The sequence below is a fragment of the Genypterus blacodes genome, unplaced genomic scaffold, assembly GCF_046128005.1.
Source record: "Genypterus blacodes isolate CSIRO-AG114 ecotype Tasmania unplaced genomic scaffold, CSIRO-AGI_Gbla_v1 ptg000064l_1, whole genome shotgun sequence".
NCBI lineage: Eukaryota > Metazoa > Chordata > Actinopteri > Ophidiiformes > Ophidiidae > Genypterus > Genypterus blacodes.
Window position 1 is genome coordinate 153,222 of NW_027466876.1, and position 21,985 is coordinate 175,206.

General features: G+C 41.6%; 1 protein-coding gene across 1 annotated transcript in view; it reads right to left on the bottom strand.

Annotated features, from left to right (window-relative positions):
- Positions 1–1,991: 1,991 nt before the first annotated feature.
- fndc1 (fibronectin type III domain containing 1) overlaps positions 1,992–21,985 on the bottom strand; it is a 37,796-nt gene continuing 17,802 nt past the window's right edge. The window contains exons 10-22 of the mRNA XM_076154870.1: positions 19,087–21,702; positions 18,738–18,850; positions 18,294–18,405; positions 17,859–18,197; positions 16,608–16,682; positions 15,491–15,661; positions 11,988–12,224; positions 9,694–9,802; positions 5,163–5,242; positions 4,749–4,778; positions 4,337–4,498; positions 4,111–4,233; positions 1,992–2,786 (exon numbers count right to left, since the gene is read on the bottom strand). Of these exons, the coding sequence (XP_076010985.1) occupies positions 2,671–2,786; positions 4,111–4,233; positions 4,337–4,498; positions 4,749–4,778; positions 5,163–5,242; positions 9,694–9,802; positions 11,988–12,224; positions 15,491–15,661; positions 16,608–16,682; positions 17,859–18,197; positions 18,294–18,405; positions 18,738–18,850; positions 19,087–21,702 (4,283 nt within the window). The 3' untranslated portion in view covers positions 1,992–2,670. The remainder of the gene's footprint in view (positions 2,787–4,110; positions 4,234–4,336; positions 4,499–4,748; positions 4,779–5,162; positions 5,243–9,693; positions 9,803–11,987; positions 12,225–15,490; positions 15,662–16,607; positions 16,683–17,858; positions 18,198–18,293; positions 18,406–18,737; positions 18,851–19,086; positions 21,703–21,985) is intronic.

Sequence of the window (21,985 nt, forward strand, 5' to 3'; positions counted from 1 at the left end):
CACAGAGGACCAGGCTGGAGACCCCTGCTGTATAAAATCATGGACACATATATTTTTCTTGGGAGTCAGGATTCCCAAACCAGAGATACAATGTCTTATACTGGACTTATATTTGACAAGTAGCAAGAAAAAGGACTCTAGTGGGATGCTCATGTTGCTCCACTGGAGGTTGAAGTAACCCTGAGCAAAACATGCGAGTAGAACTTATAATGTTGGTATAGTAGGACAATATAAAGGTTTGTCACTTGAAATTAAGTTGATATAGTAGGACAATATGAAGGACTGTCACTTGAAATTCATTTTGGAGTCTACATTCTGCCCCAAACCCCCCCAAAATAGGCTTAATATGGCTTTCAACAAGACATGCTGGAGCCTTCGAGTGTGACAGTTACAAATGAAATTCTTTTAAATGGTCTCCCTGAAGTAGTTACTGCTGACCAAAATGTTATGGCATCAAAACCCCTTTGCAACGGATGGTTATAGTTTTACAGGGTCATAATGTTACTTTGAGGCACTGGATTCACTGGCACATTTTATTTTATTACGATGAAAGTCTTTTAAAGCCCTCAACCAAGAGCATTAGAATCAGATTGTGTTACTGAGGCCATGAAATAATGCCTTTGGGAAGCCGAGGTTGAGTTTGTTTCCTGTGTTCCTGCTTATCTCTGTATCTTATTGGTTATGGTTTTATCCTGATCAGGACACACACAAACACAAATCCAGGCTGAAAAGGCCCAATGGTTTCATCCATTTGAACGCTGATTGTGAATGTTTTGTTTGTCCTCCTAGCTCTTCCCTATCGCTTCCTCTTGTCCTTATCACTTCAACTCAAAGTGAATTGGTTTATTATGTAGTTTCTCATGCCAATGTCCATCTTGCCTCTTTTGGTTGGAATTTTTGTTCAAGTCGAATATTCCTATTCTCTGCTCAGGCACCGCAACAAGCAGCCAATCAAAACATTTTGGGTGCACAGAGAGGCACATCGCTCAGTTAAAAGCCACGCTAACAGATGTTTTCATCCACACCCTACCTGGGAAATATGCATGAAATCTGAGTCATCCAGCAAAGTGTTGACAAATCCTCTGCTCTCTTGCCAAAAACAACCAGTATCTCTCCATTACTTCCCCAATAGAAAATACTGTATTATGTTCCCTGAATGAGACTGCCATTGCATATCTGAACCCTTCCTGACAAATTACAGCCTGAGCACGGCAGATAAGGGATTGCAGGGTGGAATTTGATATTGTGCCCAGGTGGAACATAAAAGTTATATAAATTAACCCTCAGGAGTGTGAGTGTTTGCCGTTCACTAAACTTTTTATTTGTTACCTAAAAAGCTGCATGGTAAAATATGGACATTTAGGCCAAACTGAATTGAATGCATTTTAATTGTACCCCTCCCTCTGTATTTCTTTCAGGAGCCAGGATAGATGAACTCTTGACTGTCAAGGATAATGAAAGGTCGCTGCTCTATTGGATCATAGAAATCCTATTGGGTCCCCGGAGGAACGATGAAGGATCATAACAATGATGAGTGAGTCTTTGCTGTGCACTCGACCTGTGTCCCGTGTAGTATCAAGGGGAAAGCTTGGCTGCGACTGGAAGCCTTCAATTCGTCTTACTGAGGTAAGTCAGTGTTAATGAATCTGTGTTGTGTCTTGTTCTTGTCTTGTTGAAATCAACTTTGTGTGTGTGCATTAGCAGTACGTTTATATCCGCAGTAGCTGGGTTTATAGCACTGTCCATCCTACTGGCACGCTTAATGCCACAATCTCGTCCCCCTCCCTAGCACATTTCTCTTCAAAGTTTGTTGTTTCTCACATTTCATCGGACTTTTGACAGTTGCTACTCCAACTGGCTCATCCTGAAGCGTGTCTCTTAGTCAGATCTTCCATTAGGTAGACGAAGTACATCTGGATCACGTGTGGAATGTTGTGTGAGAAAAGTATGTGGCAGCGGGAGAAGATCATATGATTCATGTTTTTGGATCGCTGTGGTTTCCATAGCACCTTTATTCAATCTCCCACAGTTCCTGAGCAAATATTTGGTCTTTTATTCTTTGTCTGTATACATACAAAACTTACACGTTAACTTTTAACATAATCTTGTGAATACCAAAAGGCTTTAAAAAACAGTATGAAAGTTCAAGAACACAAATACAAAGTAGCTGTCAAAACCCATTACATTATGTTGTGAAAAATAATTCTCACAATTTCAAATGAACAGACCTATACACACCTTAAGTGCCCATTCTTACAGTTTGCTTTTCAGTTTGTGCTTTGGTCCAATGTCGCTGTGTGTGTGTGTGTGTGTGTGTGTGTGTGTGCATGTTGATGAGATAAATAACGCTGGGTTGGGACCTGTCTCTGGAATATTTGGGAATAGTACAAGGACACTTTCTGATAAGAGTTAAACTAAGCGAGAGCACACATGCTTCTTTTTCCCCTCATATACAGATTGCTTTATATAAAAAGTGCATTTTAATGAAATACATAGAGTTGTTTAAAAGTAATATATTCTCTTTTTGTGAAGCTTTAGTAAGTTTGTAGTGGTGTCTTTTGTTGTGGCAGGCAAAAGTCTGTTTCTAAAGGTGGGACCAGTGAGGGTGTGAGTCTGCAGCAGGATGCAGATGCGTTGCCCTTGGTAGCAACGTCTCCTCATTCCCCTGTGTTACCACTTCCCAGGGATGGGCACCCCGCATTCATACCAGCCAACAAAAGGATGGGGCGTACGTCGGCCAATAACTCCAAATGTCACAGGCTCCTGTCTGTATGCCCGATAATATCCTGCAACACAAAAAATGACAAATACTGATCAAAGCCATTCACAGAAATGAGTCAAGACATAATGCAATAATCACTGAACGTAGTTTATAATATAGTTTAGTTTTCGGGAGACAGACAGACACTTAGAACAACGAGGGGAGGATTTCACCAAAACTTGAATGCTTGTGTAAAATAAATGATCTCCAATGTCTGAGTGCTAGAAAAGAGTTTAACAGTCACTGAGATGCTGCAGTTTGTTTTCCACAATGACACGAGTGAAGAAACGTGAGTGAATGTCCATTGGACTCTGTTTCAGTCAAGTACCAGTAAATTTCGGTTGGTAAAAGTTGGCCGAAAAATTGTTATTTTCAGCAAATTGCCTCCATGCAGACCCTCTAATATGGTGAAACGTCACTAAAGAAATGCTCACGGCACATTTGTTTGCTTCATTGTAATCCCTTTTTTATAAACAGAGCAGTTAGATGTGTCATTGTGCAGCTCATTGTGATCAGCTGAGGTACAACAGTTTTGAGTTACGTGCAAGTCATTGATTGCACAGTTAATTGTGTGTCCTGTTGTTTACTGCTGCTACATTTGTGCAAAGGTTTCTCATCTTTTGGCTCTGGCTGCTTGGTGTGAGAATGAACATTAAACACAGGACAGCAATAACAATATTTGTGCAGAGCTAATGGTGTGTTTGACACCACATGAACTCTTTCAGGGAGCTCAAGAACTTCATTTTACTTTTTTAACTATAGTTCCCAGCCTGGACTTTAGAAGATGGAAAACCCCTGTATTATACTCTTTACCTGTGTTATATTCCATTAAAAGCTATTGATAAGTAGCACATTATCGAGCTTTATCGCTGGGAAATCAAACCTGGAATACATGCAGTAAACAAAACTTAGCTGTTCATTGTTAAAAACCCTAACTTTTGGATTTCACCCAAACATACCAACAAAGGACCATTTTCCCAGTCCCACATTCCCTGCTTGCAGCTACACAACCACATGATATTAATGTAACATTGACAAAAAAATAATAACAAATAAATAAAGCCTAGATGTTTGCTGTGGTGAATTATTTAGATTTATTCTGTCAAGATCTGAAACCAATTGCCTCCAGGAAGTTAGGACATCACTCTAAAATGGTCTGTAGTAATGTGAAGCATATGGGATTTATAGTTAATGGCCTAAAACGTTTAAAAACCACCAGTACAATCCTTTTAACTAGCCAGGCAGCCAAGAGGCAGACCATATGAGAAAATGAGATTCAGTTATGAATGCCACAAATGCAGCATGTGTACGCAATGTGTTGTTGTTGTTCTTCTTCTTCTGCTTCTTACCTTGTGCTGTAGGCAGATGGCTGGACAGGTAAGCAGGGCCCGTCCTCCCATCCCTGTAAGAGTCCACAAACTGGCAATGGTCCTCTCCCTGGCCAAAGGTGTCTGCTATACTGTAGAAGGGCTCTGTGGAGATGAAAGAGGCGGGTGGGTGATAAAGGCTGATTATCTCCAGGAACAGACAAGGGGAAAGGAAATAATACTGATTAGGGATTATGTGATACGATACCTCTAAGACCATCTCCCATGAAGATCTTGTATCGTAGAGAGTTACACAGAACCACGCCCACAAACTTCCTGTACCAAGTCCGTTTGACGTACTGGCTGCCCTTGCAGGTGCTGTGGGCCGAGTTGTACTTGAAGCTGAAGGGGATCCAGATTGGCTCTCCACCTGAGCAGACATCACATTATTGCACCTTGTAAATAAGCAATACAGGTCACCAACATGGTGTTGAAAGGGATTTACACAGGTTTGTTCTTAGCTTCATTTGGGGCTCTACTTTGAAAACATTGCAATGACTTAACCACTTAAGCTCAGAGGGAAAAACATTTATTTTACACTAAGATCGACTTGGCTGTGATAACACATGGATTGCGTGGACCTTAAATTGTAATTGTATAGTCAGTGTCTATGGACTTACCAGGTGGTCTTTCAATGAGAAGGGGATCGTCTGAAAGAAAAATGGGATCATTTCACCAGGGAGGAAAAGTGCACAGGCAGAACTGCAGGTCTGATGTCTTCACCTGACTAAAGGCATGATGGACCCATAATGCACCTAATGTAGTGCACATCTGGTAGCCTGTTTTCACTCCAAGGACGGTTTTGAATGTGAGACTCTTGCATTGTAATATCACCTTGAAGTGTTCTGTGAGTGCTTGCACAGTGCACATTTTTGCAGAGCACAGAAAGGAAGTCTAATGGACTTATGGCTGAAATGTAATAAATAATGCATCTAAGGTTTACCATTACATTTTAACAGTCGAATTTTGGCCTCGTATATCTGAATTACATTCACTTGAATTGGCTTTCTCCCAGGTGTTGACAGAATACGCACCTGATTCAGTCACATAGGTCAGTGTATCGCTGACTGGTCCCAAACCAAACACATTCTTGGCCTGGACTTTGAAGTAGTACCTGAGTGAAAAACAAGACAGAACACAGGGTTTAATGAGAGATTTAGTGCCATTCTGCCAGTTTAGCTATGAGTAGGTGAAAGAAAGGAAAACGTTAATCTCCCTAACAGATGACTGAGCACACTTTAGAGTCAGACTGATTTAAGAGGAGTCTGGTTTATATTCCTGTGAATCCAAAGTAAGCACAGCACAATAAAATGGCTATATGGATCGTGTTGACGACGGAAGGAGAGCGAGAGAGAGCCGAGAAAAGGAAAGACATCTGGACACGAGTAGATTAACAGATAGAACGAGGAATAAGAGGATCAGAATGAAGGGCAGAAAAAAGGGACATGGAAAAAGTCAAGTGTGGGGAGGAATGTGGAGCGATGAGTGAGAGGGATGGATAAATGAGACGAGGTTGAAAGAGATGCAGACTCCACATAGCAGAAGGAGAAGTTTTGCTGTATGACTCAAGATCAGTGGACAAAGAGCAGAACAGAGTCTGGCAGTGATCTCACTGTGGTTTAACCCTCTGGAGTCAAAAGTCATTTGCAGATTTCATTATCCATTGAATTTGGCGTATTTGACTCCTAAAAAGCTAAAAAAAAAGAACCTCTTTACGAGACAATTGTGTATAGAAAGTATCAAATTTGAGAAGATGCACCTGATTTTAGAAAAGCATGGGAAACAAGAAACTGGAGTTATTTCCAAATTAATTGAACAAACTAAAAGTAATTCAGATAAACAAGATAGATTGAAAGGAAAGGAAGTGAGAAATGTCCTGGTCAAAGTCATGTGATCTGTTTTTGAGTCCTTCACACTCTCTCTCTACATTTCTCCAAGCTTGAGAGCTGATCGAATGACGTGACGTCAACTTCACAGACGCTGTGTTTCTTTTTCTAACAAAATTACTTAAAAGTCACCTTATTTAATCAACACACCGAATGTAAAAAACACATTTGTGTGTCTTGACTCCTGGCCTGTGCTGTCACGGCTCCTTTTTTCAGACCAACAGCTTTGGGGGGCCAAAAAAAGTAGCTCGGAAAACAGTTTTCACAGCCAAGCACCAGTGTTTTTGAGGTGGAAATGTACTGAACGATCCCTAGTGTGACCAGCATCAGCCTCTGGTGGAAAAGAGATATCTATGCGCCACAAACAAGGCCTCCAAGACTGTTGTTTTACAGGCCGATTCTCAACCTACATTTGCAATCCTGTCTGGTGACGTATTTTTTACAGTACAATTTAGGACAAATTCTCTGAAAGGCAAATTTGACTCAAGAGGATTAAACACTGTGGAGTGAAAACATCATGATGACTTCAAGAGCCTGTAAACCTTTCGACTCGAGTATGTGTACATGTATGTGTGTGTCTTCATTCATGCAACATTGCATATGCATATAATCTTCACTCTGCAAGGTCACATACAGTAAGTTCACGGTCTGGTAATTCCTAGCCGAATTCTTTCACCACGAGGCCTGGGTCCAATCATTACAGCCACGTGATAGCTTTGACCAAAATAAACGTATATCATCAGAGAGGAGGCGGGTGGAGGTGGGGGTGCAGCTGGAGAGTGGTGATGTAATGAAAGAAGAAATAGGAGAAGAAATTATAGCAGGTCGAGAAAGTAAATGGGAGCCAGCATATAAAAAGCAGATAATAGACCGCAAAAGTACTCGAAGACTACGTCAAGCCGTATGAAAGTTTGAATCCAGAAACCCCACAGCATCATGGGTATCGCTCTCTTCTCTTCAGATGAAAAACTATATGGCAGCTGCTGCACGTGCTGTAGGTCTTCTGCAGCGCTCAAGCCGAATCCAGCCTGGTTAGATTACATGCCCTTCAGCAAGCGTTTTTCACCATGAAGTCATTAGAGAAGACAGATGCCTCAGAGCTGCAGCGTCGCCCCACTGAAAACACATATATGACATTAAAACTTAGCTCTATTTCATTTTCAACACAAAATCACAAGCGAACCAAAAGCAACAAAGTTCATCTACGTCTGGCCCATCAAAGCTGTAGTTTACTTAATGCTAACACTACAAACTGATTCAGATTCTATTCAGACTTGTTTGGAACTGAGTCTGCACCCAGGTATGATTTTTTGTGTTTGGACCTGCCCAAACAAATCTTACCAAGGGAGGAAACACACCATGTGACATTGGTGTGATAGCAGAAGAAAGTTAAGAAGCTTCAGAAGCACAACACATGTATTCAAGTGTGTGTAGCATCATCCTTCAGTCTCTGTCTATGTCGGTGATTTATGTTATGAGCAGGAAGAAGCATGTGAGTCTACGTGTATGTGTGTTTAGTAGCTCAGGCAACCAGGACGCTGGGAAAACATTACCAGGCACACAGCTCTGTTGTTTGTCTTTGGCAGGTCTTTGGTTCTCGTAGCCACAAATGAGACATCTATAGTCACGCGTGACACACACTCATCCTACACCTCCACAGACTCGCACATCTGCAATTAGTTAACTGCCAGTCCATGTTTTTGTTATGTTTATAGTAACCAATAAGTGAGGTTTTCCACAGCAGCACAATTCAGTTGTGTGGTTAGCTGTCACTCACAAGACAGAACGACTTTAGGGTGTCATAGAGTTACAGGATGTCAAAAGAAAATCCCCCGGCTTTTGTATATTATTAATATCGCAGAAGACATGAGGTGCAGTGGGTGAATGACAGAGAACAACAATTAAAAGTGAGTTGGAGCTTGTTTGAACAGCAAAACCCTCAACCTCTGAAGACCTTTTCCTCATTAAATACAGTTACAACTACAGAAGACTACAAGTATTAGAAACAACACATTGGAGGGAAAGCTAAAGAAAGAATGTGGTATATGTGATCAATTCAAGAAAAGAGATTTGAGCCATGTATTTTGGAAAATGTTCTTAATGTTGTACTTGTAGTAGAAAAAAAAAATCAATAAATAATCATGGAATTTTTTGGTACACTGCAATAAGACGATATTAAATAAATTGACTGATAAAATGTGAGCTAAGATTTGATATTAATCTGTTCAACACATTTAAGAGAGGGAGAATGGTTTGCATGACACTGTTTGACGCTCCTTCCTGACATGATAAAGCTGGCAATGTGTTATGAATTACTCCTAATACGCATAAACAACCAATAGAGAAATAGATGAGGAAAATATATGATGTAACATCTGCTTTGACCTCCTTCAATTCACTGTGCAAAAAGGACCTGTACTGCAGTGTATACAGCAGTAAATGGAACTACACGGAGGTTTAAATTAGTTTTTGGTAAGAAATCAAAACATTGCCTTTGATGTCTTGAATTCACATGCTTCACCCTGTTTTCCATGCATTTATTTTGAAAACCGTGACCCAAAATTCTTCAGACACGGTTTTTGGAAACATACTCCAATAACTGGAACAGGACCGTGTGATTGTATCTGTGTGTTTAAGTTTGCTGCAGTTATGTTCCATTGTGTTTTCCAGAATCTCAACAGGGTTTCCAAACAACTTTGATTGACGTTTCTTAACCTGCTCCCACTATCCAAAGTGATTCTCTTCACTGTGAGGAGTTTCTCCTCTCATACAACGATGCCAATATCACATTGCATCTCTGTTATGCTCTGATCAACATCAGCCCGCTTTGATAACACACTTTTTTTAAACAACAAACCGTAACAACACCAGCAAATATGTATACATGCATGCATGAAGCCCCATACACACGCATGGATCAGACACACATTCTTTGTCTTATGCAGTGAATGAAGAGATAATTGTATAAACACAGTAATAGAAATAAACACTTCCAAGCACCTGAGCCCGCGGCAGACAACTAATCACAAACATTACACACGGGTCAGGGTAAAGGATCACACTCCCAAGCAAATCTCTGTTTGTAAGGTCACGTTCTTGTTTTTCTATGACTCCCATGTGTGAGATGATAATGTGAATCACTGAATCCAGAAACGTTGTGTCTACTGGTGTGTGTGTGTGTGTGTGTGTGTGTGTGTGTGTGTGTGTGTGTGTGTGTGTGTGTGTGTGTGTGTGTGTGTGTGTGTGTGTGTGTGTGTGTGTGTGTGTGTGTGTGTGTGTGTGTGTGTCAACCTGCCAGCTCTCCCATGAATAAACACAACCAAACACACACTTAAGGGCCACATTTAAAACCTTTGGCATGTTAGTGCGTCAGGCTGTCTGACAGCAGCAGACCAGTTTGACCGCCACACAGTCACTCCCACATTATTGTTCCATACCTTCCCTAAATCTCATTTCACGGCAAGGCAACGCAAAGTAGTGTGTTCCTGTATAGTCTGCTCCTCTGAAATGGGCTTTGTGACATTCTGTTCCTTAGACAGTGTACTGCAGCGTTTACACTTTAAGTATTGATACCCATGTCAGATATTTGATTCGGATTTAAAAAAAATGTTTACATAGTTTAGACGTGAAACTAACTGAGACGGGGGTAATCAAAACACAGCAGCACAGAGATTATTACCTGGAGTTGGGTTTGAGATTCTCCACAGCCAAGTGTGTCCCACTGGAAGATTTGTCAGACCACCTGTTATTGAGGACATCATCATACGAAGCACTGTAGACCTTGTAGCCTGCACAGAAGAGTTTATCAGGGGTTATAGGAGTTGTTTTTATGGAAAACAATTGCATAAACATTGCTAGATATCAGTCTGAAAAAGTGCCATTTCATGAGCATTTCAGGGATTTTAATGTGTCAATTTTCACCTAAAATTCTCAGTTTTATTGTGTTAATTTGTCTCTTATTGAGCTGTGAAACTCTTTCTTCAATTAAGTAAGAAGGTTCTGTCATTGCACTGAGATTATTTCAAAACGTTTAAAGGAAATTTCTAGAGACATTACATTACTCAATCACTTCAACACGTTAGACATAAAGAATATCACAGTCCCCAATATTAGGCAGGGTCCCTACGCTGGACTGTTGGTTAAATTCCTGAACTCTTCCAAGGTGTAACAAGTAGAACAACGTCATTTCAAACACGCTTAAGAATTACACAAACTTGTAAGATCACCATACACACAAGCACGCCCTGGTTTCCTAAGTGGATGTGAGAGCAGATCTTGAGGAAATGAAATAGTTTCTCTAACTGACATTTCACTGTTTTATTCTGAAGAAAAACTGCAACCTGGTATTTTCTGCATCTTGTGCTGAAAGCTTTCCAACCTGGCTGCCTCTGTGCTAACCTCCTCTCAGTCACGCACACTAATCTTTCAAATCTGGTGAACAACCTGAGTTCATAGAGCCCCTTGGTCATTTCCTTCTAATATAATGGAAACTAGCGCCACTGCATATCAAACTCATTCCTCATTAGATGTTTGAGGAGTTTTCTGTTTTTACTGGAGCCACACCAGCACAGCTGTCTGCTGACAGGAGATGAGAGGAATACTAGCACAGACACTTTTTTGTTTTCATGCTCTATTTTTTCATTCCTTCTACATTCTGCATTGTTAAACTGAGGTTTCCATGCATTAGCCTGTAGCTGCTTGTCTTTGCCATCTGCCTCTGTTGTCCTCCCTCTCTCCTCCTCTCCAATTCATGCATAAACTCACCAAGACAGTTGGTGGTGGATTCGCACGAACGCACCACTTGGGATTCTCAGTGAGACATGTTTGGATTTTGACCACAACCTTCATGAGACCGCTTGCTCATGTAAGGTTGTAATAGCAAAACACTTGGTTTCAGGTAAAAAGTCAGAACATTTTTCTTCGTCTCTTGGGTCTGAGTGCTTAAGAGTTATTTCCATACTCTTGTTTTGAAAGCAGTGATCCATAAGCTGTGAGACATGGCTGTTTGAAACACACCCTAATAACTAAAACAGTGATTATATTTACATTTGTACATTTACATATATGAGCAAATGCTACACACAAACAATTCAACAAATTCCCACAAAACTTCCGGGAAATAGGAATCAAGTGGATAATAATGATGAATTATGATGAAATAAAATGATTTTCCATTCTTCCTGATATGTCTCAGGATCCATTTGTGTCTTAGTTTGTCAGTAGCTCTTTGAACAACAAACCAATTCATTAACTCCACAGCTTTTTTTATTGAGTACAGGCTTGTGAAGCATGTCAAGGGATTGTCAATTGCCAAGACAAGGACTTTAGACGTTAGACATTATACAAATATTGAGTGAGAAGGGAAACACCAAAGAGAACAGATGGAAAGAGAGGGACACAGTACAACCCACCTATCTGTTTTACACATCAGAGGCGAGGCCGGCACAAAGCCAAAGACAACACACTGCTGACCAGGCCGCGATCGCTGATAGTCTACCATGTGTCACACTGAACTGTAGGCCGTTATCTCTTCCCCTTTTTCCGTATGTCTGATTCTAGGTCATAGGAATTTTGCTTTTCCCGGAGAAACCTCCGTGGGAGCCGAGGAGCCCAGTTCCATGTGTTCAACAGTTTGTCTTTTCATGATTTATTTAGAGTAAACAGCTGGAGTGAGTTCTTGAAGTATGACACTGGAAGAGTGATGGTAACATGAACCAAAACATGTAACAACATGTCTTCAATGACGTACAATGGAGTATTCAGGTCCCATGCAAGGAGTAAACCTCGAAGGGAGTAATTTTGGATCATTGTGATGATTTTATGAGGTATGTTTTTAAGTTTCTCTTAAGTTTTTTTCGCTTAATCGCACAACCACATGACAACCTGTTTGAGGAGTTGTCCCATTCCAGTCCTACATTAACTCTCGAGCAGTTTGTTTTCATTTATTTAGGTCTTTTCTGTATTCTGTCTCACCTGACACCATGTCATCTTTCAGTGGACGGCCCCAGTCCAGGATGATGAATGAATGGCAGCCTTCCATGGCAACCACAGTGAGGTTATGGGGCTTGTTTTTTGGAGGCTGGTTCTGATTGCCAATCTCAATGTCTTTCTGCATCAGGCCCTCCAGCACGTCCACCTGAAGGTAGTCCAGAGCCTCTGTTAAAGAACAAGGAGCGCCCGGGTCCTTCTGGATGTAGTTGACGTAGGGAGCTGATGGCAAGAAAAGGTAACAGGATGCAGTGTTATTTCTTTTCTCCAAACTATATGAATATGAGGAGATTTCATGGTTCATTACATTTTGTCCCCGTTATTTAAACCTATACTCTCAATCATAGCTAGTTTGTTCTGTATCTTGGACACAGACTGGTGTCTGTCTTTTTCCTCCCCCTCTCCTCTCGTCTGTGTTTTTGTTTTCTGTGTCTCAGGCATTGCCAGCTGGACCTACAGCTGCGTTATCCCACAACTCCTAGTCTGACTGGGATTTGGAGGGAAACAGCGGACCCTGGAGTTGCTCCCGCCTGCCCAGATGATTGGCCCTCTACACAGAGTGGAACACGTGTCAGTATCTACACATCAACACACACACAGACACACATCTGCGCAGAGTTGAGTAGAGACTATTTCAAGCTCTAACGCAATCTATGCAGTCACATGGCTTATGTTTTACACATTCATTCGTTGAAGTATGTGATCTGTCTGGTTACATTTAGTTCCTTTATGGCTGCTTTTCTCTGTCAGAATCACAATGCTGCACATTATGACTGTTCTTCTGATCACTTTAATATTCATTAAGTGTCCAAAATGCAGACAAAAATTGGCCTGTTTGAGCCTGACTTGGGTTAAATATGACTGGAAAAGCTCAACAGGAGAGGTTACATAATGTCAATTGTCACTCTAGTAAATCAAAAAGCCATATTCAAATAGTCTAAAAGTACTCATTTTCTTATCCAATCCTTCTGGAACTCGAAGCAAATTCACACAACTGTAACAGATTATTAGTGAATACTTAGAATCCTTTGGCCCTTGGCTTGTAAAATTCAAACCGAGTGAAGACCGGCCACAGAGGCGAAGGGAAGTCTCTTTGAGAGCAGACGTCAGTGGACTGGCACGCTTCTGAACTGGACCTGAACGTATTAAACCAATAAATATGAAGAGACGACGTCTCCACATGAAGCCAGCAAAGGCGATGCACTCTTTGCTGATGTCAGCATGCTAAACTTTATGATTCCCAATTCTTTCTGCTCTTGTTCGTTTCATCTTAGCATAAAGTAATAGCTTTCACATGGCTCGATTTGAGGTGTCTGATTACAAGATAGTCACTGTTTACTAAGATAGATGGTGTCTAGGGTTAGCCATGTAATTATTCAACTGTTGCTTCTGGCACGATGATCCTGATAGTTCTGACAATTGCAGTGATAACGACACATAAATCTCCTCCCTTAGCAGGCTTTGAACATAATTCAATAAAAAGTGACTATTTGCATCTGTTCAGAGCCATTACTCAAAGAGGTATGCACAGTTATTGGCCACTTACTGTATCTGCGTCCAGCAAAACAGTGTAATTTCTCCATCGTCTCAGTCGGCTCCATTCAGTGCAAGGGAACAGCTGTACTACTCTGAGCTTCCTCCTGATGTTCAATCCCATTTTTGATGCTTCTATCGGAGATCTCATTCTTTCAGTCACTAACCGGTGATCATGACCATATGGGATGGTTGGAACACATATCGACTGGTATGCTGTGAGCTTCACCTTAAGACTTACATACGTAGCTCTCACTTCATCCCGACACTCGAGTGCAGATGCTACAAATCATCATCAATCTCTCACTCCAGTCCACCCTCGCTCGCTTCTTTCCATGGGATAGTAATGCTCTATCTACCTGACAGGACGAATCCTGGTAGCATGGCCTCAAATTTGAAGGTGCTGACCCTCATAGTAACAGCTTCAAACACAGCTGCGAAGGGCCTTATTGGAGGCTAGAGGTCACAGCCAAATGACATCAACACAGCTATACCAACACAGGCTCCACCTTGACAGCTCTGCTTTAAATTCATCAATGCCCCATTCACCACCATTCTCAATACCTCATGACAGATGTTTTCTTATTGCAGTCTACTTGTAAGAGCAGCAAATTAACATGAATCCCAGTATCTACAAAGATAAAGCCAACTCAAACTTTCCACGGATAAGTGATCATGGCGTAAGAAGAATAATCCGATGTGACTTGTATTGTTATGAAAAATAACAATAATATGTAGTGTTGGTGGGTTCTTCTCTTTAAAGTTATGCTGCTATGTTTGCCAAACTCCATGGTTCATGATAGAATACATCATGGGATTGGATCATAGGACTATGCAGCACAGCAACAACCAGAAGAAAGTGGCTAATGAAGCGCAGTAGAAACTACCCCTATTTTTTGATGTCTCAGGATGCTTCACAGTGACAAATCTCTTGCTTTAAAGTTCCATTATATAAGAAGGTAATTCAATAGCTCAATAAATTAGTGGATTTACTATCTCATTTATCTTCGTGTAAATGTTTAAGCAACACTTTGTAATTAGTTTATTTTACAGTTTTTGCTCTGAACAAAATTGAAGCCAATGTCCATAAAGGCTGTATTATGAAAGGTAACTCTAACATTAATAGCAGTAGTTTTTAGACAGTTCTGAGTCCAGTAGAGCTGGATTTATTTCTGTCAATTTTCTAGTATGTTTATGCAACCAGATGAGGTGATATGTTTAGCAGAGGCCAAAGCAAGCACATAAGAACAGTAAAACCACAGCATGGGGCCAATGTTTGCTGGGGTCTGCAGTCTGAATACCCTCAAGTCTGTCCTCATTGAACCTCTGTATGCTATCAAATAAGCTGAGATGGAAACAAACTTTAACACAGGGATTCCCTTATTGACATTTCTCATTCATATGCGGTTGTTCAGGCACCATACTCCGACTGTAATGGTGGCCGTATTATGATAAGGTTGAAGAGGAAAGAAAACATAAACTTACTGACTATTTTCTTTGCCTGTAAATGCAAACTAAACAAGACGCTAAAATATTTATGGTATTGCTGGGAAAACAAAGATGGAGGTGGTGATTTATTACTTGTACATAAAAGATAACAGAACACCATAAGAAAACAGAATGTCATGCTTTGTGGCTTGTGCTTTGCTATTTGTTATGCTGTTAGGTAAATAAAATATCATATTTTCTCTTATTTTAACTCGATTATTCGGGTTATAAAAATATGCAAATTCCTCCATTGGTCCCAATCATAGCTATGGTAACAATTTGCATCCCTTTTTGATACCACTTGGTAACCATGTTCAGAAGAGGTGCACTTTTGGAGACCCCTCATGATAAAAGTCTTAGAAAACTTGCTTCTTTAAGTGTAACAACACTTTAAATACATTTGCACAGCCATCAGAGGAGTGGAAAGTAGTTTGTTGAAGTAAGGTAAAGAAAATCATTTACTGTACCTGTGAATCGCGTCTTCCCGCTGAGGTCAAACGCAGATAATGGGCCTTTGTTTGAAGATGAGGTGTCTGCAGTCGGGACCTCGGTGGTAGTGGTGGTGGGGGTTGTGGTTGTGGTGGTTGTAACGGCTATAGTGGTTGTGGCTGGCAAGGTGGTCTTGGCAAAGAACTCGTCTGGCAACAACACACATGCCAATGAGATTTGGATTCAAATACATTTATGTTATTTTAATGCTCACTCATAACATGTCATGTCACTGCCATCTTTCATCAATCCACTCAAACTGTCACCACCACCAGTCAATGTTATAAGAGTGTCAAGGGATATAATTAATGGCAGGCAAATGTGTGATCTCAGTGCAAATGTGCCTATTTTCCTTCAACAACCCTAACACATACTTTCCATGTGAAGGAGGTTATGAAGATGAGGACAGAAAGACAAACAATGTCCAGGCCTGAAAAATGAGCAGGGACTCAGTGGGTGAAATTCAATTAGTTCTTTCCTCTGCATTCACAGTTTTTTAGCCGTGCAGTATCAATGGAGCTTGACATTACATCATGGTCTCCACACGCTCATACGCTCCACATGCATGAAGCAGGGAAATGCTAGGAAGATACGCTAACACTCAATGGGATTTTTCTAGCAAAACCCCAAAAGTAAAAAAGAATATTAATTGCTCACAGGCTGCACATTCCCTGAGGCATTCAAGCACCTGTACTGAAATTACAAAGAGCATAGGCTAACTTTTACCAAATGGTGCACTAGTCCATAGAGTCCATGTTTGGCTAAAGCCAGGGGTCCATCTATTAGATTGCAAAACAACAATGGCGAAAAGCAAATACATGACATAAATCAGCATTCTCTTCGGCTTAGTAATGGAGTTCAGAGACAGAACATGTCCAGTTTTTGGAATAAAACAAGACCAAGCACAGCTTGGAGTGGAAAAAGTCCAAAACTCCAACACAGACCCTCGATCAAGCCAAACAAACATACAAGAAGAAAAACTGTACAAGCAAGGCAAAAAGAGAAGAGAAAAGGAGCAAACAGAACTGTTAAAGCAGTTACGTCCATCCCAGCCTGGTGGCGGCAGGTCAATCCAAAGCCAAACTCAGCCAATACCTTCCTGAACAGCTAAAGCATCAGGCAGCACGTTCCCTGCAACCATGAAGTCCGTTTCCATTCCTGAGGATTCCTCTGTCAGGGAAGCAGCACAGGCTGTAGCATCAATCTCAAATGACTGTACTGTACTAATACACCTAAGCAAAGCATAGACACCCAGTCATCCATACAGTATGTGCAAAAGTACAAAAAGCAACCAAATACTTTGTACAAACTAACACATACTACCTAGGTGATAATGTTATAAAAATGGTTAGATAACATGTCTTGGATGAAACCCAATTAATTAATGAATAAAAATGTCTTCCTACAAACATCAATCTCAACCTTTGCTCAACCTTTGACGCTTCAATTATTACTTTTACAATGAATGCTTAATGGTGAGGTTATGCCCACCTTTAATCATTCATTTGTGTCTTTCAAATTATACAAATCATGCAAAATTAACACTGTTTTAAGGGATTACAAGCTTTACCTTGTTTTTACCTCTGGATTATGTTTTACTGTTTGATTTTCTTTCAAAATCAGTACTTTTATAGTTTTTATGACTTTTTTTGCTTTTTTGTGTGTGGGTTGTCACTGTCGGATAACTCTGTGTCTAATGCCTTGTGTGTATGGAGCAGTAGACAGCAGTGTGCCCCTGACAGTTGGGAGTGTGTTTAAAGCAGCTTCACTCTGGCCACAGCCAGGCCCCAGATGTGGAGCCTCACATGTGGTTCTTGTGGTTCCACATACACACACACACCAGATCACACAGAGTTATAGGACACTGTGGGAGCAGACAGGAAACTCGTATGGCCTTTGCTGGGATAGATGTGACAAACAAGATTGAGAGACTTTGTGAAGTCTGACTTATTTACATTGACTCCTCTGGCTCTTGTATGTTTTACTGAATGTGACCTTAGTGTGGCTATTCACAGACACTGCAGTGTTTTCTGTTATTCTTTCAGCAAAAATATCTAATTTTTGCATTTTTACATTGCACTGCATTAAGATTTTAGACAGGATGGCAAACTGCCTTATGGACATCTGGACCTTTCTATTAAGATACAAATCAACAGAATGAGTGAATGACTCCACCAAATGGAGACACAAGAACAAAACAAGAAAATTCTTACACAAATTCCACATTGTTGTGTTTTTTCTCTTTCTTTCTTTTTTTTAACCAAAAAAGCATAAATGGTTTTGGACTACAGAATGCTAAGTCCTTAATGTTTTATACATTACAAGTGGTCTTTGTCAAAGGCTCACCTTCTGGGTAACAGTCCAATATTCCTTCTGAATCCGGTATCGGATATCCATATTCATCAGTTTTAGAGAAGGTTCCAGGAGGACAGGTTGGATATGGGGGTGGAGTCGTAGACTCTTCTAGCCATTCTATGGTAGTTGGTTCAGGTGTAGTGGTCAGAGCTGTTGTGGTGGTGGTGGTAGTAGTGGTGGTGGTCCTGTGGTGAGGCTGGTCCAACCCAACTACAGGTTTTCCCCCAACCGTGAGGACCTTGTCTTTGGGGTTGACCACTGGTCGACTGTCTCGGTTGTGACCAAACAGAGCCAGACCTTCCCCATTTACCAGTGGACTTCCCATGTGATCTGGTGTTGTGTGGGAAGAGTAGGCAGGATATGTAAGAGACAAACCCTTACCTGTGTTCAAACTGTTTGTGTAATGCAAAAGCAATTGAACTTTACCAAAAATGGTGCGTCCATCTTCTCCAAGCACCACTCTCTTGGGTCTCCCCTGAGAGTCCTGAAGAATTTGTCCGTCCTGGTTCATAAGAACCCCCTTCTCCAGGTCGACAACCTGAAGAGAGGGACATTTTTGACAAATCTATAGAGCAATATTTACAGGTAAAGCTAAATGTGCCAATCACGACTATGAGATTGAAGTGATTTTCCTGAGTTCACGAGTTGCTACTTTATTTGCTTTTGCTCAAGTTTAGTTTGCGGAGTTTAGTTTGGTTTCATATAAGATAAGATGCATGCAATTCACAGCAAATCGCATGCGATTGAAATTTAACTTGCAACAAGATAACTGTCACACATTCCTAGCTGAATTGATGATTAATTTGTTTTGTTTTTTTATTTTCTGTCAAATCTAAGATACCAACTTTGTGCAGATCTACACATACTTACCCATTTGGTTCCATCAGGCCCAGTGATGAATCTTTGACCATTGGACTTTGATATTGGATTCTCATTCCCGTCTTTCTCATTTGCTGCTGTCAGGTTGGGTCGACCATTTTTACCTACATTTTTGTATCATCATGTATAATGAAAAGTAAAAAAGTTACAAAACACTGTCCATTTGCAAAATGTTTTGACCAAGGGTTGAGAGAGAAAGATTTTCCATAATGAAGAAGTGCATTCTCCTGTTCTCCTTTTGTCTCTTTCCCCCAGTTTTGTGTGATGCTATCGTCATGCTTATCCTCACATCTAACACCTAACAACTTCCATTCACACACACTACACTCTATGACTTTACCGTGTCCATTGGTAGGTTTCAGTCCACCTCCACCGTTAGGTTTCCCTCTGAGGTTTGGATAGCGAGACCTACCCCCCTGGCCAACAAGGCTGTCTCTAGGTGATGATGGCAAGGATGATGATGGTGAAGATGATGAAGACGATGAGGTGGACTGAGAGGTGCCGCCAATCAGCCCCCCTGTCTTTGTCACAGTAGTGCTGCTGCCAACCCCACGATCTGAGGTCAACACAGTCTGGGGCACATTTGCAGAAGAAGGAGATGAGGAGGAGGAGGAGGAAGAAGTTGAGGAATCAGATGTTGCGGAGCCCAGCCTTGTGCTCTGTGCTGGCTGTGGTCTGATTGAGAACCTGGAGCTGCCAAACTGCCTGTTGGCCAGGGGAGAAGACCGTACCCTCCCGTTACCCCCAGCAGCAGGACGCCGGTACAATGGAGTTATTCTGGATGATGAGCCACTCCCAGTCCTTGATGAGGTTTCCCTCGTGTCCACACTCTCATTGTCCTCTGGTGTTGTGTGGGAGTCACGTGAAGTTACAGTAGGACTTTTGGAGGCTACTGTGAAATCATGGACTTTTTCATTTTTTCCAAGCATTTCTGTTCCCCGCTCATCATTGTCCTTGCTGTGATCATTATCATTTTCATTAGAGGTTCCTCTGTGGATAGACCGACTAGAGTCTCTGTTTCCACTTGAGGAAGGATGGGAATTAGAGTTTGAAGAAGTGGATGCTGAAGAAGAAGAAGAAGTGGAGGAGGTAGAGGGGTTTCTATTGCCAGTAAAATCTGTATTTTGATTAGTTAAAGGTGGCTTCAATGAACCCACCCCTGCCTCATGTTTTAGTGAGTCTTGAGTTACAGGAGTCTTTAAATCTTCACTGGTCTCCTGGATTGACGACACTCCTGCAGCACCTGCGACCCCTGAGACCCTAGTTGGTGTTCCCCGCAACACAGGTCTGCCTGACCCCACGGAGGATGATGTCCTGCTCAAGGGGGCCCTACCATCTTGCCTGGAAGATGACACCCTTGTCCCTGAACCAACCCTGTTTTGGTAACGACTAGCTAGCCAAGGGAATCTTTCAAGCAATGCAGGACTAATTCTGGAGGAAATAGCTGGTTTGTTATGACTGTTCTCCTCCTTTATTTCCTCCTTCCCCCTCTCTACGTCTGTGAGTCGTGTAGGTGCTTTAGATGTGGTGGAATCGGTGCTTGGAGTCAGTTCAGCACTGTTGGTAGCATCTGTGTTCTTGTAATTATTGTCATCTTTTCCTTCCCTGTATGTTGTGTCTTGCTTATCTGTCGTGTGTGAACTGTGTGAATCCTGTGTGTTGTGTGAGGTTGCAGAACTGTGAGATCTTCGGTGTGAATTCGATTGAGAGGAGCCAGAGCTGGATGGCTGCTCTGAGCTTCTCTCTGAAGGGAGTGTTTTTGATGTTGTGGGGTTGGGTAACCTCGATTGGGAGTTGGTTGTTAATTTGTCTGCATTATGTGTGTCTGACGTTGCTCCATTATGTGACCTTCCTGCTGATGTTGACCTAGACGTTGCCGAATTGAAGGTATTTGATGTTTCATGGTTCGGAGAACTGGCTGGCAAATTAGCTGAACTACGTGTGTTTGTTGCTGCTTGGTTCTGACTTCTGCCTGGAAGGTTCGACTGGGCGATAACGGGTGACGTTAACCCCGGTTTATAACCATTTGGCAATCGAGTTGAATTACCTCTTAACAAAATCCCATGATTCCTTCGTCCATAACCATATCTGAAACCATGCCCGCTGGAGCGCTCTGCTGCAGAAGAACCTCGACCTACAGGTGGAGTCCCTGTCTGCAGCTGTGAAGAGGCTTGCTTTGGGGCTGGAGTAGAGGGTTTGGTATGTGTTACGCTGGGTTGAGAGTCAGAATGTTTGCTCTCTCTGTATGTAGAAGCTGTATTGTCCTTTTTACTCTCAGCTGTCTCTTGAATTTGAGAAGAAGGAGATTTTGAGGTAGTGGAAGGTGAGGAAGTGGAAGGAAGAGAAGCAGAGGAAGCCTTGGAGGAATTGTCTCCAGAAGAAGAAGAAGATGAGGAGGATGAAGAAGAACCCTTAGAGGTGGGTCTTTGATGGACCCTGATCTTAACGGGCCTCCTGGGTGGGGGATTGAGAGATTTGTGAGCAGGTTTAGTTGGAGAAGGAGTCACAACTTTCAGACTGGGAGTCTCAGGAGTCTGAGGTTCAATCTCTTCTTCCTCAGATTCTGGAGTAACATCATTATCTGGTTCTTTTGTCTCCACTACAGCTGCTGCTGTCGTAGTTTCTTCTGCTGGAGGTGGTGCTGTGGTTATAATTTCCTCCTCCTCTTTTTCTTCATTGTCTCTATCTTCAGTTCTTCCTCTGGACAAACTACCTCTGTTCGCGCCATTCCTGACAGATCCTCTGACCGAAGAGAAGATGCTGTGATAAGAGCGAGTCTGGGAGAGGGGGCGTACACGCCTGGCTGATGAAGCAGGAGGTAGCTGAGGGGATGTGGTTGGTTCTTCTGTCACCTCTGTTGACTGGAGGTCAGTTTCTTCATTGTAACTCTCTTTCTTTGAAGGGATGTGGCTAGTTCTGTGGCTGGTTTTTGAGGATGCCGAGGCAGCACTGCTGGCTAGCAATAGACAAAAAATATTAGTTGAATAAAAGTTAATTTAGATCGGTAAGAGTCAGAGAAAGGGTACATGTACAGTATGTTTAGATTAATGTAAAAACTTGGATTATATTGTGATTAGACAATAATAAAAAAATGTTCTAACATCGTGCAAACTCATGTAACAGATCCAATGTGTGTAATCGGAGCAAGCTAATCCTCATACTTGGAACAACTACATGTAGAGTAGCTTCGGCTCCACATTTATTCCCTATCCCCCATGTCCTTTTTTGAGTACATTTTT